Source organism: Scomber japonicus, chromosome 15, assembly GCF_027409825.1.
Source record: "Scomber japonicus isolate fScoJap1 chromosome 15, fScoJap1.pri, whole genome shotgun sequence".
Taxonomy (NCBI): Eukaryota; Metazoa; Chordata; class Actinopteri; order Scombriformes; family Scombridae; genus Scomber; species Scomber japonicus.
Window position 1 is genome coordinate 29,156,123 of NC_070592.1, and position 14,574 is coordinate 29,170,696.

Below are 14,574 nucleotides of genomic sequence, written 5' to 3' on the forward strand. Positions count from 1 at the left end.
ATCTGGATCGAGGGACAGTATTCCCAGTACAGCACAGTTCTGATTTTTTCTAAAGATTTGAGCTTGTGATATTGATTCTACTGAACCATGACACAGCAGATCTCATCTTAGTATCTAACAGCCAGTTCAAGAGCAGTTTATTAGAACTCTGAAATCACCTTGTTTTTATTCATTATTATCACTTATTTAGAAGTCTATCTAATAATATGCTTACGATGAAAGAGTTGAAGTGATTCCTTTCCAGTTGAAGAGAACATAAGTGTGCAGCAGCCTGAGTCACATGTAGGGTTTACTGTGCTCTGGTAACAAACCTACGTTCCTCTGCTGCAGAAACACTGTTAGTGGACACACACACACACACACACACACACACACACACGGGGTTTTGTCCTAACAAGACAGACTGTGAAAGATACCTACTTTACATTTGAGGAAGTGTGACTGCTGAAATCTCAGCTAGGAATGCATTTCTTGGATTTTTCACGTTTAGTTTGTTTTATTGTTTGTTTGATTTTTCTTTCTATTTCATTAAAAAAACAGACGTTCATGAACTAATGATAATTCTATATAATACCTGTATATTATATAAGGCCATGTTTTATGGATGCAAAGTGTCAATAAAGAAACAATTACAAAAGAAAATAAATTGATTGGATGGTTCAACTAATCCAGACTGAAGTTATTCTCATCCAGATAAAATAATCTTGGATTATAGTGTGCTCCTTTTAATAAAGGCAACATATGTAGAGAGAGAAAAGAAGTGATATGATTGGCTGGGATGGCAGTAGGGCTACAGAAGGCCATTTAAAGCTTTTATCATTATTATTTACAGTGAACATGAGAGCAGGACAGGAGACTTTAATGGTGTTATTTTGCACTTTATAATCTACTCTATTAACTATTGGCTTTATCATACTCTTACACCTCCTTTATATTGTGTGTTGTCTCTTCTATCTATGTCTTCTGCTTAACCAACTATATCCACATGTTGTCATTATGCTGTTAAGAACAGATAAGAGTCATTTCTGTCCTTAGACCTTCAGTCATGTTCAGCTGTGTGTTTGTTACTTTTGCTCAACACAAAATATTCAACTAAGTAAATGTAATACTCTTAAAAAAGAGAGAAATGGACTCAATTTAAACATTGTGACCGTTGGAAGCAGGAAACCTGACATTAAACTATGACATTATGATAGCAACTTGTCATTTGAATAATACAATCTATCATAAAATGCAAACATGATGGACATACTGCAGGGTTTTATCAATGTATAAATCTGTCTGAACACACAAATAACTAATTGGATATTAAAACTGAAACATGATAGAGCACAATGTAGAACAAAATGCATGCTGGGAGGCTTCCCAACCTAACTGCCTCATGTAAGTTCAATCATATGATCAGTGCTCAGCCAATCATATAAATACTGATGATGCTTTCAACTCTCTACTCATGTTGCCTTCTTTTTAAATGAAGCCACTTCAGAGGATCTGTTAATCCTGGATTAAAGAGCAGGGCCCTATTCTTTGATGACGAAACACACACAGCTAGTGGCAGAAGCAGAGTTCCAATAAACTGCTGGGATCAGGCTTGGAATGATAGAAGATATCACAGATGATATGCAGGAGAACAGAAGGTACTGGAGCCACCTGCACAGGTCTGATCATTGGGGATCTCAGGCTTCTGTCTCTGGATTGGCTGCTGGCTGTTTTACTGTACAACCATAACAAGTTCCTGTAACCGTCTCTCCTGTAACCGTCTCTCCTGTAACCGTCTCTCCTGTAACCGTCTTTCCTGTAACCGTCTCTCCTGTAACCGTCTCTCCTGTAACCGTCATTCCTGTAACCGTTCATAATTCTGTAAAACTGTAGAGTGTAACTAATATCCCAAAGTAAGAGCTAGCAGTTCATGTACCCAGCACTGCCAGTAATGACTTTCTATATGTTTGAATGACCACTCCTAACTTGAGCAGCCTGTCAGCGATGAAGAGAGAGAGAGAGAGAGAGAGAGAGAGAGAGAGAGAGAGAGAGAGAGAGAGAGAGAGAAAGAGAAAGAGAGAGAGAGAGAAAGAGAAGAGAGAGAGAGAGAGAGAGAGAGAGAGAGAGAGAGAGAGAGAGAGAGAGTGTGAGTGTGTGTGTGTGTGTGTGTGTGTGTGTGTGTGTGTGTGTGTGTGTGCGGTTCAGGTGAAAAAAACGAGCTATGCACTGTTGTTATGAGGTATTCTGGCTTTGGTGATTTGCACCAACCATTTGGTTACATACAGGGTAGCACTGTTTCATTACAAAGAACGACAACACTACTTTAAAGCTAAATGTTTTTTTGGCGTTTTAGTCTTTTTGGTATAAAAATAATAGAACTTGAGCTGAGCGTATAATAAGGGAGCTAACGAGCTATTGGTGCTAACAGTTTTGGGTTTTCAATCAACAGACAGTGAAAAGCACAGTACGAGCACAGAGATGACATAACACTGGATCGCTAATCCATATTTATACATCAGTTCTGTTCATAAGACGTACAGAGAGCTGTCATGCTGTGGGTTTACTGACAGCATGTTCCAGAGGTATGCAGTTAACTTATCTAGAGTGTTTTTGACTCCTGGATGTTCAGCTGCAGCTTGTTGCAGCTGAATCATGCATGATTTCTAAACGTCTGTGTGTGTTCCGTTAATGAATGTGCACGATGCTTCTACAATGAGAAGAAATCCAAAGTGCATATAGGGGAACTGGATTTCTGAAACATCCCTGGATTTCTACAGTGCATACAAATGTCTTTAGGACAGAGACAAACTGGTCAGAACACAAAGTCAAAATCTTTACCTTCAGAGACCCAACTCCTTCATGTTGGAGTTGAGATTGTAGAGAGTAAAGCATTAGAAAAATCCCCAAGACATCAGCAGTTTTATGTCTGCCTGGCCACAGACGTTTTGGTTAGAGTGTGCGTGTGCATATGTGTGTGTGATGTGTACATTGATTGTTACAAGCATAATGTGTCGTTGGTCATTTATGATTTCTGTGTGTCTTGATTGGTTTTCTTTGTGTATCAATTAGATAGCATATTTGGCCTGAAGCAGAAATATTCAAGTGTGTGTGTGTGTGTGTGTGTGTGTGTGTGTGTGTGTGTGTGTGTGTGTGTGTGTGTGTGTGTGTGTATGTGTATGTGTGTGTGAGCGCACATTCATAGGATCCAGATTGGAATTTGAACATGGTGTTCATCCTCAGTTAGCAGGCCCTGGATCTGCCAAAGGCATAGTGTGCAACACCTCATCCAGAAGCTGCAGAGCGCGGTGCAGGTGGACCTCCACCCAGCAGGGGGTGTGTTTGATGCTCTGTCGGGGGTAGTCAGGCCCCCAGCCCTTCACGAAGCTGAGCCGCAGGATACACAGTCGCCTCAGGTCGTCCACGCCAATCCCTGCTGCTGCAGACAGACCTGCAGATAACAAGACACTCACATCAGATATACAGCATCTGATCACTGCACTGTCTGACACTTGTGTCTTTATTGGACAGAGAAGAGGACAAGCAAGGAAACAAAGCGAGACAGATGATGGGTATGACATGAAACAAAGATCAAACCAGCTGCACCTATCAGTGTGCTCCATCACAATCATTCCCCATCAAACCACACACAAAAGTTCATTCTGTCACAGACTGATTCTTAATCAATGATTGATTGATAATTGATCATTCCTACAGTAACAAATGGACATGTCTGACCTAAAACACATTTCAAGTTTTTTCACACTGTTTGATATCAGTATTGATTTTCACATATTTAAAAATGTAAGTCATCACATATAGAAACTGTCATTTTACATGTAGTATCATGGGATGAATTCACACATATGCTAATGTGGTTTACAACAGCAACTGGTATAAGTGTGAGCAACAGTCACACAGACACACACAGACACACAGACACACACACACACACACACACACACACACACACAGACACAGACACACACACACACACACACACACACACACACACACACACACACACACAAACACACACACACACAAACACACAGACAGATAGACACAGAGACAGACACATACAATCTGTGTTCATTTTCAGGTCATTTTGTAGCCACTATAGATGATTTTAACTTTACACTATATTATCATTATTTAACCTATTATTTAGTCTAGTAACCATAGCAACAGCATATAGTACATATAACATGAACCCTGCCAAAGTAACACGGTCTAATGCAGACCTAAAATAAAGAGTACACAAACAGATGGTTGAGCACAGAGCATCTTGCATCTCAAATAAGAATCCATCATGTATTATTAATGTGATGTCACACTCACTAACTGCAGGTGCGATGCCTCCGACGCTGCCTGGACCAGGAATGTTTCCCGCCACGGCAGCAGCCTGAGCAGCAGCTGCAGCCTGAGCCGTCGCTGCCTGCTGCTGCATCTGTCTGTGGCACTGCCGCAGGTCAAACACCTAACCAACACACACAATACAACATACCATTCATTATTCACTAACACTTTACACTACTCTTCATTCAGAATTTGCAGATAATAATGTCTAATCTCAAATGGAAGTGTGAGGTTATTATTCATCATGGGATCCAGACCTTGATGTAGGCTCCGGGGTAGATCTTGTGCACAGCATCGCCTGGTGCTCGGCCCGCCTCTCTGTCGAGGTAGTAGCTCTGTACAAACACAGCGTGGTCACTCATACAGCGCATCCACACGTCGCCTTCTCCACGACACTCCAGCTGCACTCCTTTACCTATGTGTAGCCTGCAACACACACACAGACATCAGTGAAGCAGAGGTGGAACATCACAACATACTGAACTAATACCACACTGATGTGACATTATGAGGTTAGCTTGTGAGGCAGTACAGGACCAAACTGCTGTATATCAGTATATGTATAACCCAATCATATCCTGATCATGTGCAATGTAACTGAGTAGATGTACTGTTTTCATTTAGAATTCAGGCTGTAATGTGTCTACCTGTCTGTTAGTTACTGTATGTAATGATGTACCATTTTGTTATACATTGTGCAATGACAATAAAGGCATTGAACTGGATTGAAATGAATTAAGATCACAACATCATAAGATCACAGGCTTCAAGTCAGCTGCCCTAACCCTAACACAACCACTGCTGGTTCAGACCAATCAGCATCCTATAAGGACTCTCATCCATCTGCCTCACAAGGTGAGGAAGATTTTTTGAAAGTGCCCTTTTCCAAACAGATGAATGAAATGAATGAAAGTCTGACATTTTAGGAATAAGGTTGTACAATTTTACAGTTGTGTTTTGAAGATCATAATCCTAGAACCAGCATACAGCTCTGCTGTGTTGTGTGATGAATGACACAATACTGTACTAGTTATAAAGTTATAAAACACAATGACTTTCACTCTTTGTCTTTTCTCTTCGTTAGCTCCCTTTTCTTTAAAAAAAAAGTTTTTTTAGCTTTATCGTACAGTTGACAGTCAAGTGACAGACAGTAAAAGCAGGTAGAATGAATTGCCACTTTATTATAATAATATTATACTTTTACTCTGAGACAACAATGAGCTGGGGTTATATGACACAAAACATCTTTGAATTTCTCTCAGGCTCTGATTTAAACATACTAGACATACTCTAGCTTTGCATGTGTCAATTGTTTAAAGCATACTGAGAGCTTAAATCTATCCTACTAACAGTCTGATGTCAAACTGTGACTCTTTACATACTGTTCATATTATGACCCAGCTTATTCCTTCATCATTCCAAATTTGGAACCACAAATGTATTTTGTGTTCATGTTTTCTTTAGATTTGATGCTATTATAGTGAAAATACATGACCTTATATTAACTAAAATGAGAACATAACAGCCATAATTATTTCTGCTCATTTATTTAAAGTGAAGGATGCAACAATACTTGAATATTAGGCTTCACAATTTAACCTTTAACCCCCTCTGTGCAAAAATACTTAAATTCTTAAATATTTCCATTTATGGACATTCTAGGCCACTGTAGTCATAACATTTCAGGTTAAAAGAAATGAATTGATGTGTTTTTTTTTAAATTGCTTTCAAACGTCATAATTGGTGAAATGTGAGCCAAACAGTACGTAAGGGTTAGGGTTAGGGTTAACACACACCTGGCTCTTTCACTGGCGTCTGTGCGGTGGACGTTACTCAGCTGGCCCAGGCAGAAGCGATCGCCTCCTGACGGGTCGACGTAACCGTCCACAGTCACAACGGGGCAGCTGGAGGGCACCTTAAACATCTCACCCACCTGAACGTCCATCTCAAAGTAGGAGATAGAGCACCAAAACTCTGGTCCTGCAATGACATATAACTGATATATCACTTATGGTTTTTTATTAAGTGTCCAATTGCATTTGGATAAAATAAGAAAATGCATTCAAAGTAATTCAGACAAAGCCATACACATTATCAATAAAACACATCATGTATAAGGGAGACAGCAGCTCAACAGTATTCACCACATAGAAGTGGCATACATCATGTGAAAGCTGGGAACCTGCAGATTCATTAGAGATGCAGCTCAGCTCTGTGTGTCAAGTTCTTCTAGTCAAATCTGTAATGAACATTGTGTTTTGGTTAGGCACCTGTTCAAATGTTGAAACTTTACAGATTATGATGGAGAAGTTGTTGCAGCAATTTTGGGGTTGATACCATATTTGGTGCAAAATGAGCAAAAAACTAAATAGCAGATTAAGACACAGAGACCTGGAGGAACACCATAGAAAAAGTCATGCTGTGATTTGATTTGGTATCAACAACTTTTCACATTTGGAGATTACAGTAGAAAGTAACTCAGACATTTATCAAAGTAAATACCAAGACAACCAAAGCATCATATCATGTGGTGTTCCATAACTAACGCAGGTAAAGCCCACAACATTGTTAAAATGTTATACCTCGCTGCTGCTAAAGATATACATTTGATATTCTAAGGTCTGCTGGCACCACTTTTACAAAAATAAAGTGTCTTTAAAAAATACATTTAAACCCATTTTTATGGCTGAGTGGAACAGTATGGCAACTCCAACAATTATAGTAATGAGAGCAATAATAATTAGTGTGTGTGTGTGTGTGGGGGGGGGGGGGGGGGGGGGGGGGTCTGTAGTCTGTGGTTGTAAAGTTTCATGAGGCTGTGATTACCACAGTAGGTCATTATATACAAGTGAAGGTGTGACTACAATCAACTATGAGGACTAACATCATCACACGTGAATACAATGAGGCTCATTGAATCCACAACAGTCTCAGTTTTCCAGTCATGCCCAATTTATATAATTACAAGACTGTTTAGAGACTCCAGTACACACAATATACCATTTTTAGAATAGGCTAAAATAACATGATTACACTGCATGCAAACTGCATGGTTTCTGCCCAAACCTGCATGACAATAGTGGGCATGGTTGTACAGGGGAGACTCATGGGTATGAAATGTAGCCTAGGTTTGGACTGTTATTTAGCCTCTTCTCGATAAGTTAGCATGACATGGTTGGTACCAATGGATGTCTAAGGTCATCTAGTTTCATACCAGTATATCAGTAGTTAGCTTTAAAACTGAACCAGCAAAAAAGACAGTAATGTTGGCCAGATACACCGGTGTACCAAGGCCGTAGCCAGGATTTTTCAAATACCAAGGTCAAAAATAAAACTATGACTCATGTATCAGTGATTAGTAATCCATGATGTATTTATAACACTTTCTTGTTGTGCATTTCTCAGTCATGGTCACACTTGTGGTCCGGTTCTTTCTTATCACTTCCAATTCACAACTTAAATCAACTCCTATTTTAGTATTCTACAACTTCCATGGTTGTATATTTAAAAATTGCAAAAAACTGCAATATATTATTTTCTTTGTTTGTTCTTAAAATGTGGACCGGAGCACGGCCTGCTGGGAAAAGGAGAAAAGGGCTCATCCAATGAATTAACAGTTTGCAAAATTGGGTCAAGTCCAATATAAAACATATTTCTGGTGATTTTCAAGTCACAGTTCACATCTACTGCAGCTAATATTTTTCTGGGAGTGAGCACTATATAACTGTGACTTATAAATCTCCAGTAACACACTGTGTGTATTAGTGAATTATTGACGAATCTGCTGACGGGAGCACAACACAGCTGGAGCTGTTCGGTAAGGAAACCAGTTACATTGGAAAACCAGTTGGGACATAACACCGGGTCCACAGTATCTGCAAGTGCGTGTCACGTGACGGTACGTTGATGCAAGGATAATTGTCTCGTTGGCTATTTTCACTTCACAATGAAACGAAACATCAAGAAAAAAATACCAAGGACATGACCTTGATGTCCTCAATGGCAGCTACGGCCATGCAGGTTAATGTCTCAATCTAGCAGCATACAGTGTCTTACCTGGATGATTGGACACAGAAGGAGGGAAAGAAGTTGAACCGTGATGCTGAGACCCTGAGAAGCAGAGATAGTAGATTAGCCCAAACAAACAAACATAAAGATCTTTAAAGGTATTTTACTATATTATAATCTAACAGAGATTTTCTATCATCTTACAGTGGTGGTTTGGATGATGGAGGGGAGGTTGTTGGTGACCACGTCCATTCTGCAGGGGTCCTATTGGAGCGTAGGAGGCTGTACTGCTGCCTGTCCAAACTGCTACAATACAGCAAAGTAACAGATGTTAAAACACAGTGCAACAACTCAGTGTTCTCTAATGAATCACTACATTACTGATGCTTCTCCATACTGATCATACACTGACCATGCATTCAAATCTCTAACACCTTCAACTGGTGTCAAACTGTTTTGCCTAACTGCCACTACCATCAGCCATTACACTGCATGTACTGAACTATGGCTGCTTGATTCATAATCATCATTCTTTTATAACTTTTAATAGATATAGACACATATAGATATATAAACTAAATAAGATCAACCATGTTGTAGCACATTTCCTCAACCCACTGAAAACTACTAAACATTTATTCAATATATAAAAATAATAAATAACAGTAAATACGACCAAAATAATTGAGATCATGTTATTATAGTGATTGACAAGATGCACATTGTGTGGAGAGTGATCAATACTAAAATGATCATTGATCATGGTACTTATAGAAACAAGAGCTTTGACAGGAATCATTGTCTTGTATTATCTTTTAACTGTCATGTGAAAGAGAAACCAGAGTGTAGGATTAGATAAACCTGGTTTCCACAGGATCACTGTTATGTATGGAACCAGGTTTCTGCACCATCCTCATACTGAACAGCATCCAAAGTCTGACTGAAACTAAAACAAAGTAACCTGTAGGTGTCTAAATAAGTCTGTTTCCATCACTGAACATCTGACTGTTTCATTCAGATACATTCACTCTGTCTGTCTCTCATTGAGCTGTCTGTCTGCTCTCACACATGAGAGACAAAACCAGGAACGAGGATGATTTTGTTTCCATAATCATTGGAAGGCAAAATGTGATTGAAAATAAAACCTGATTAATCATCCAGCCCTGACTCTAACTATACTTATGTAATGCTTTCTAGATGATGCTCTCGAAATTAAGAGTTTTGACAAGATTAAAGCCCAATTAATTGATTTAAAAACACATGTAGAGAGAGAGAGAGAGAGAGAGAGAGAGAGAGAGAGAGAGAGAGAGAGAGAGAGAGAGAGAGTTCACTATCTACAGGAAAACTTTTGAAAAAAAGGTGTCCTAAACAGATTCAAATGGGAAAACAGTCATTTACTGTGCTGAACATAAACATTGGCTATACGCAGTCTGAAACCAGAGTGTACAGCCATGCTATCAGTCTGTGAGGAGCTAAATGCTAATATCAGCATGCTAACAGGCTCACAATGACAATGCTAAGATGCTGATGATTTGCAGACATAAAGTTTAGCATGTTCACTATCATTGTTTTGTGTATTAGCACGCACTAACACCCGCTAATTAGCACAAAACACAAAGTGCAGCTGAGGCTGATGGGAAAATGAATGTTAAATGTTGACCTGATGAAAAGTCAGAGGATCAACAACATTACAATTTATCTAGAAGGGAACATGAATGTCTGTATCAAATTTCATGGCGATCCATCCAATAGGTATGGAGACATTTCACTGAAAAGGACAAATGCTAACCTCATGGTGGCGCTAGAAGAAAAGCTGCTTCCCAAAGACTGCTTTATTTAAAAAGTTCAAAGTTAAATTTGACCTAACCTGCACAGAAAAGCACTGACAGGTAGAATGTTAGACAGGTATGCAGGTGTGTAGTGTGTGTGTGTGTGTGTGTGTGTGTGTGTGTGTGTACTCACTGTGGAAGGCAGCCTGACTCTGAGAGTGTTTATTGCTGCTGTACCCGTTCTGCCCGTGGCCGTGAGGAGGAGGGAGGGAGGGTTGTTGTGGGTGTTGGGGCTGCTGGGGTTGTTGGGGACCCTGTTGCTGAGGAGGGGTTTGGGTTGGGGTTGGGGGACGTGGTGCTGGAGTCATGCCTTGAGCTTGAGGAGATGCGGTCTGGAGGCGGCTGTCACTGTGACCGGCCTGCAGGGGCAGCATGGAGCCAGAGCCAGACACTGAGAGACATAGAGAGACACATGAGACCTGCCTTCTATACACACACACACACACACACACACACACACACAGATAACACACATGGAAACATTCAATAATCAATATAGACCTTTGGGTGAGACAGGCAGGTTAGTGTATCTGGTGACAGGTGGGGGTCCATGGGGTTCAGAGGACAGCTGTGGAGGGGGGAGGGGCTGGCCGTAGTGGTCTGGAGGAGGCAGCTTCAGGGCCACTTGGTGGTCAGACAGAGGCATGCCAGGTGGAAGGTCCATCTGTATACAGTCATGGATGTATTCTTCTTTGATCAGCCCGCCTGGTGGTGCTGTAGGAGGCAGGAGGAGGTTAGACTGAGCTGGGTGATTATGGCAAAAATGTAAACCACCATTAATTGAACTTTTAACCTGGATTAGGATTAATGAATGATTATCTCCACACATGATGAACAGTTATGTATTTTCACAGTTTCTTTAGTTTAGTATTTTCCACTGCTGCCCTCACACATGAGGATCTTTAGGGAGGTAAAATAAAGATGTTTTAAGGTGTGACGCTGTGGTTAATGTCTAGTTTACTTGATTACAACTATGTAAAGATCATGGTTTGGGTTCAAATCATCACTGGAGACAAGTTTTCATATTCCTTAAAGATATGAAACCTTTGCTGTCATGGTAACAGTGAACACCACCATTTATTTTTCGATTAATTGCCCAGGCCTACTGCAGGTTAGTGCATGTAAAGGCCAGATTCACTGGTAGTGATGTTACTGAATATCACTGGTGCTCAGGTAATTAATAACTGTCCAATAAAAAGGCTGTTATTGGTCATATAGCCGAGCAGCCAGGTTACCACTTTTTATTTTGACCAGCTATAAATGATCTGAAGGGCAGTATTTCAGTCAGAGTGGAATGCCCTCTAGGAGACACTGCTGTGAAATACATTGTGGTGTTCTGAAGTGTTCTTAAATCTAACAGTGAGACCACACACTTTCCCTCCTGTGGTTAGAACACAGTCTCACTGTAATGTTGTAGCATAGACCTCATGATTGAGTATGAGCCACATCTGAAAAAAGGGAAGTGGGTCTGTTAGAGTAGAGTGTCCTGGTGGGCTTAGTCATTTTCAGACATGTAGTGTGTACCACTGCAGGCTTCATCTATCATCTCTATAGATGGGTTAGGGTTACATCATTGTTCCATATGACAGGAGCGTTTCTATGTGTGGCCTGGTCTACAGAGAGAGAGGAGGGATGTCAGTGCTGAAGTGGAGAACAGTGCTGAGTTAGAGAAAAGTGACACCAGAGAACACTTTGTGTCTGTCTGTTCTCTCACAGGATTTGATTTTATACTCGAAGCTTTAATTCATGACCGATGACAGAATAACAATGTGTAAGCACATGTGGAAGGATTATGTGTAAGCACAGAAATGTATTACGTTAACTCTCACTTAATTCTTATGGGGTTTTTTTTAGGTCAAATAGGACATGATATTGTGTGATAGGAGCTAAAACATACACTCTCTCTGCTCTCTGAAACATGAATCAAGGTTTAATCACATTTATTGATCAGTCAGATCCACTATTGATGCTTTCTAAACACATCTGTGCTTCAACATTTGGTATAAACACTTTTTATGAGGAGATTAGTCTGGGTCAAAATTGATCCAGAGGTTGTAGAATATGAACAGTATGTGAGGGTTAAATGTGGTCCACCTCATTCTAAATTCACAGCTTCACCTCTGTGCTGCCTCAGGTTGGTTACACACTGTAAACTATCAACATATACAGAATCATATAATCCACTGTGCTTAATAGTGTCTTAACCTTATGTATGCTGTGACTGTATTGAAACATGTGGCTTAAAAATGTAATGAAATTCTTGGCCTTGGGGAGCTGAACATGTTTGTGATGACATGAATAAGAAATAGAAGTGGTGCCATGAGTGAGTGTGTATATATAAATGATGAAGTGCTGCTGTCCAATAGAACTCACCTGTATTTTGAAGGCTGAGACCAACTGTGAGAGAGAACAGAGAGAAGGAAAAGATGAAAACTACACAACTCAAAAGCATCCATCAGCTCATTTCAGAATAAAGTGACTTGTTGGAAGTATGAAGCAGTGAACCTACTGATGCCTGGTGACACCACCCTCTCATAATGGTAGGGGTTGACGCACACGTTGTCGTACTTCAGGTCGAAGGCGTACTGGCAGAACTTAACGTGCTTGAGTTCATTTTTGTGGAGGTCGGGCCAGCGCCACAGCCGAGCATAAATCACATGAGGGAAACCTTTCCTTCCTGCCACCTGAGGAGAGAGAGCACAGCATCATTACAACACTGCCAAGTACAGTCTGTGCTGGACTATCAATCTATTCCCAAGGACTGCCACTTTATTTTACTTCCATTTGTGTTCTCAGCAGCCTGCAGATCAGTTACACAGTGTTCTCTATAGTCTGTTATTCAATACTGGGTTGTGTGTTTTAAATATATGTTTGTGATGTTGTCTGTCTGCTTTGCGGTCTGAATGATAAAATGTTTGCCTGGAGCAAAACCTACATTTAAATATAAGACTTCCACATAGCAGAGCAGCAGAGCAGCAGAGCAAAGCAGAGCAGAGGTTCACTGTGTGTTTTTGTCCTGTTGTTTTCCATTGTTGGGCCTGAATACTCAAGTTGCTACAAACAGTCAAACAGGACTTTATACTTAATGTATATTTGAGTTTCTTGTGGAATAAAGGTGTGGCATAGAGAGACTGCACTGAGCAATATTAGACAGCAGACATTCTTACTGCTGAATGAACATGTACTAACAAAGCTCTCATGTTTCTTAGCATAGAACAAACTGCTGAGCTCCTTCATCTCAGCTCTGTAGTATTACTGTACATGTATTATACTATCAATTGATGCTGGTTCCAGTCTGTTGTGTTCATTATAACAGTAGTTATTTGCCTTTTTTTCAAAGAAATCCATGTAACGTTGCCTTATGAAGCTCAACATTGTACTCTACATTCACATCAATGTCTCAACCCACAACCAACAGAAATCAGCTGTGGGCTTACTAGTGATAGCTCATAGTTTACAGTAGAGCCCAACCAATATATCAGTCAACTGATATTATCAGCTGATATTGACCTGATCACAGATATCTTGGTATTGGTGTTTAAGCTGACCGATATGTGTGATATATAGGGTTAGAAGGATATATACATTTTATCTCATAATTTAAATGTATTACATATTCAATTCACAGTGAATTCACTGTTTCAGGGAGCTGATGTAATTTTATGAAAATCTAATTTATTATTAAACTGTTAAATATCACAGCCTCCAGTACATACTTTTGTCACAAGTGTATGGCATCTGCAAAAGAAGTTTGTTTTACTTTGTTTTTTCCTCCCTAATATCGATATCAGTATTGCCCCAAAAAATCCAGTATCAGTGCCGATCAATGTTATAATATTTGGGGCAATATCAGGGTCTATGTTTAAAGGAAGAGCAGTGTTTGTGTGGTTTACTGTATAATGCCACAGAACTCTGACATCTTATCACACACTAAACACTGCACAGTGTGTTTAATGTAATGAGACAGTGAAAGGTTACCACAGTGAGAACTGTTTTATCCTCCTTCACAACAACAGCAACATAAACACATGTTAGATGTATTTAACTAGCTGACACATGATGGCACATTGCAGTCTGATAAAAGCAGAGCAGGTTGAGCTTTTTTTCTGTATGACCGTTGCTGTGTTTGTGTTTACCACACTGTCAACTGAATGAGAGGACTGTGTCTCTGCTCAGGACTGATGCTGCTCTGAACACAGCTGGAGGCCGGTTTCTAGTTTCCTCTGAGGTGACACTGCCTGATACACCAAACGCTCAGAGGAACCCACTCCACTTCTCTTCAGTTCAATTCAGTCATTCTGTTGTTGTGATCAGTGTTTATTGTCTGCTATGTGGGAGTAAGATGACCAATTCTCTCTATAGAAACTATAGTAACAGCTGTTCTGTGCTTTAGTCTAAAGGA

At 40.1% G+C, this 14,574-nt stretch overlaps 1 protein-coding gene across 3 annotated transcripts in view; it reads right to left on the bottom strand.

Moving 5' to 3' along the window:
* Positions 1 to 14,574, bottom strand: part of smad10a (SMAD family member 10a) — a 30,634-nt gene that overhangs the window by 3,226 nt on the left and 12,834 nt on the right. For 2 of the 3 annotated variants that reach the window (XR_008322951.1, XM_053333764.1), the window contains exons 4-13: positions 12,682 to 12,856; positions 12,546 to 12,569; positions 10,674 to 10,886; positions 10,306 to 10,563; positions 8,548 to 8,649; positions 8,392 to 8,445; positions 6,132 to 6,315; positions 4,593 to 4,761; positions 4,318 to 4,456; positions 3,174 to 3,427 (exon numbers count right to left, since the gene is read on the bottom strand). Coding sequence is in view for 2 of the 3 variants with exons in the window: in XM_053333764.1 (XP_053189739.1) it covers positions 3,216 to 3,427; positions 4,318 to 4,456; positions 4,593 to 4,761; positions 6,132 to 6,315; positions 8,392 to 8,445; positions 8,548 to 8,649; positions 10,306 to 10,563; positions 10,674 to 10,886; positions 12,546 to 12,569; positions 12,682 to 12,856 (1,530 nt within the window). In the remaining variant the exon portion in view is untranslated. Of the gene's footprint in view, positions 1 to 2,184; positions 3,428 to 4,317; positions 4,457 to 4,592; positions 4,762 to 6,131; positions 6,316 to 8,391; positions 8,446 to 8,547; positions 8,650 to 10,305; positions 10,564 to 10,673; positions 10,887 to 12,545; positions 12,570 to 12,681; positions 12,857 to 14,574 lie in introns of those variants that run through there. The other variant, XM_053333763.1, reaches the window with a different exon arrangement.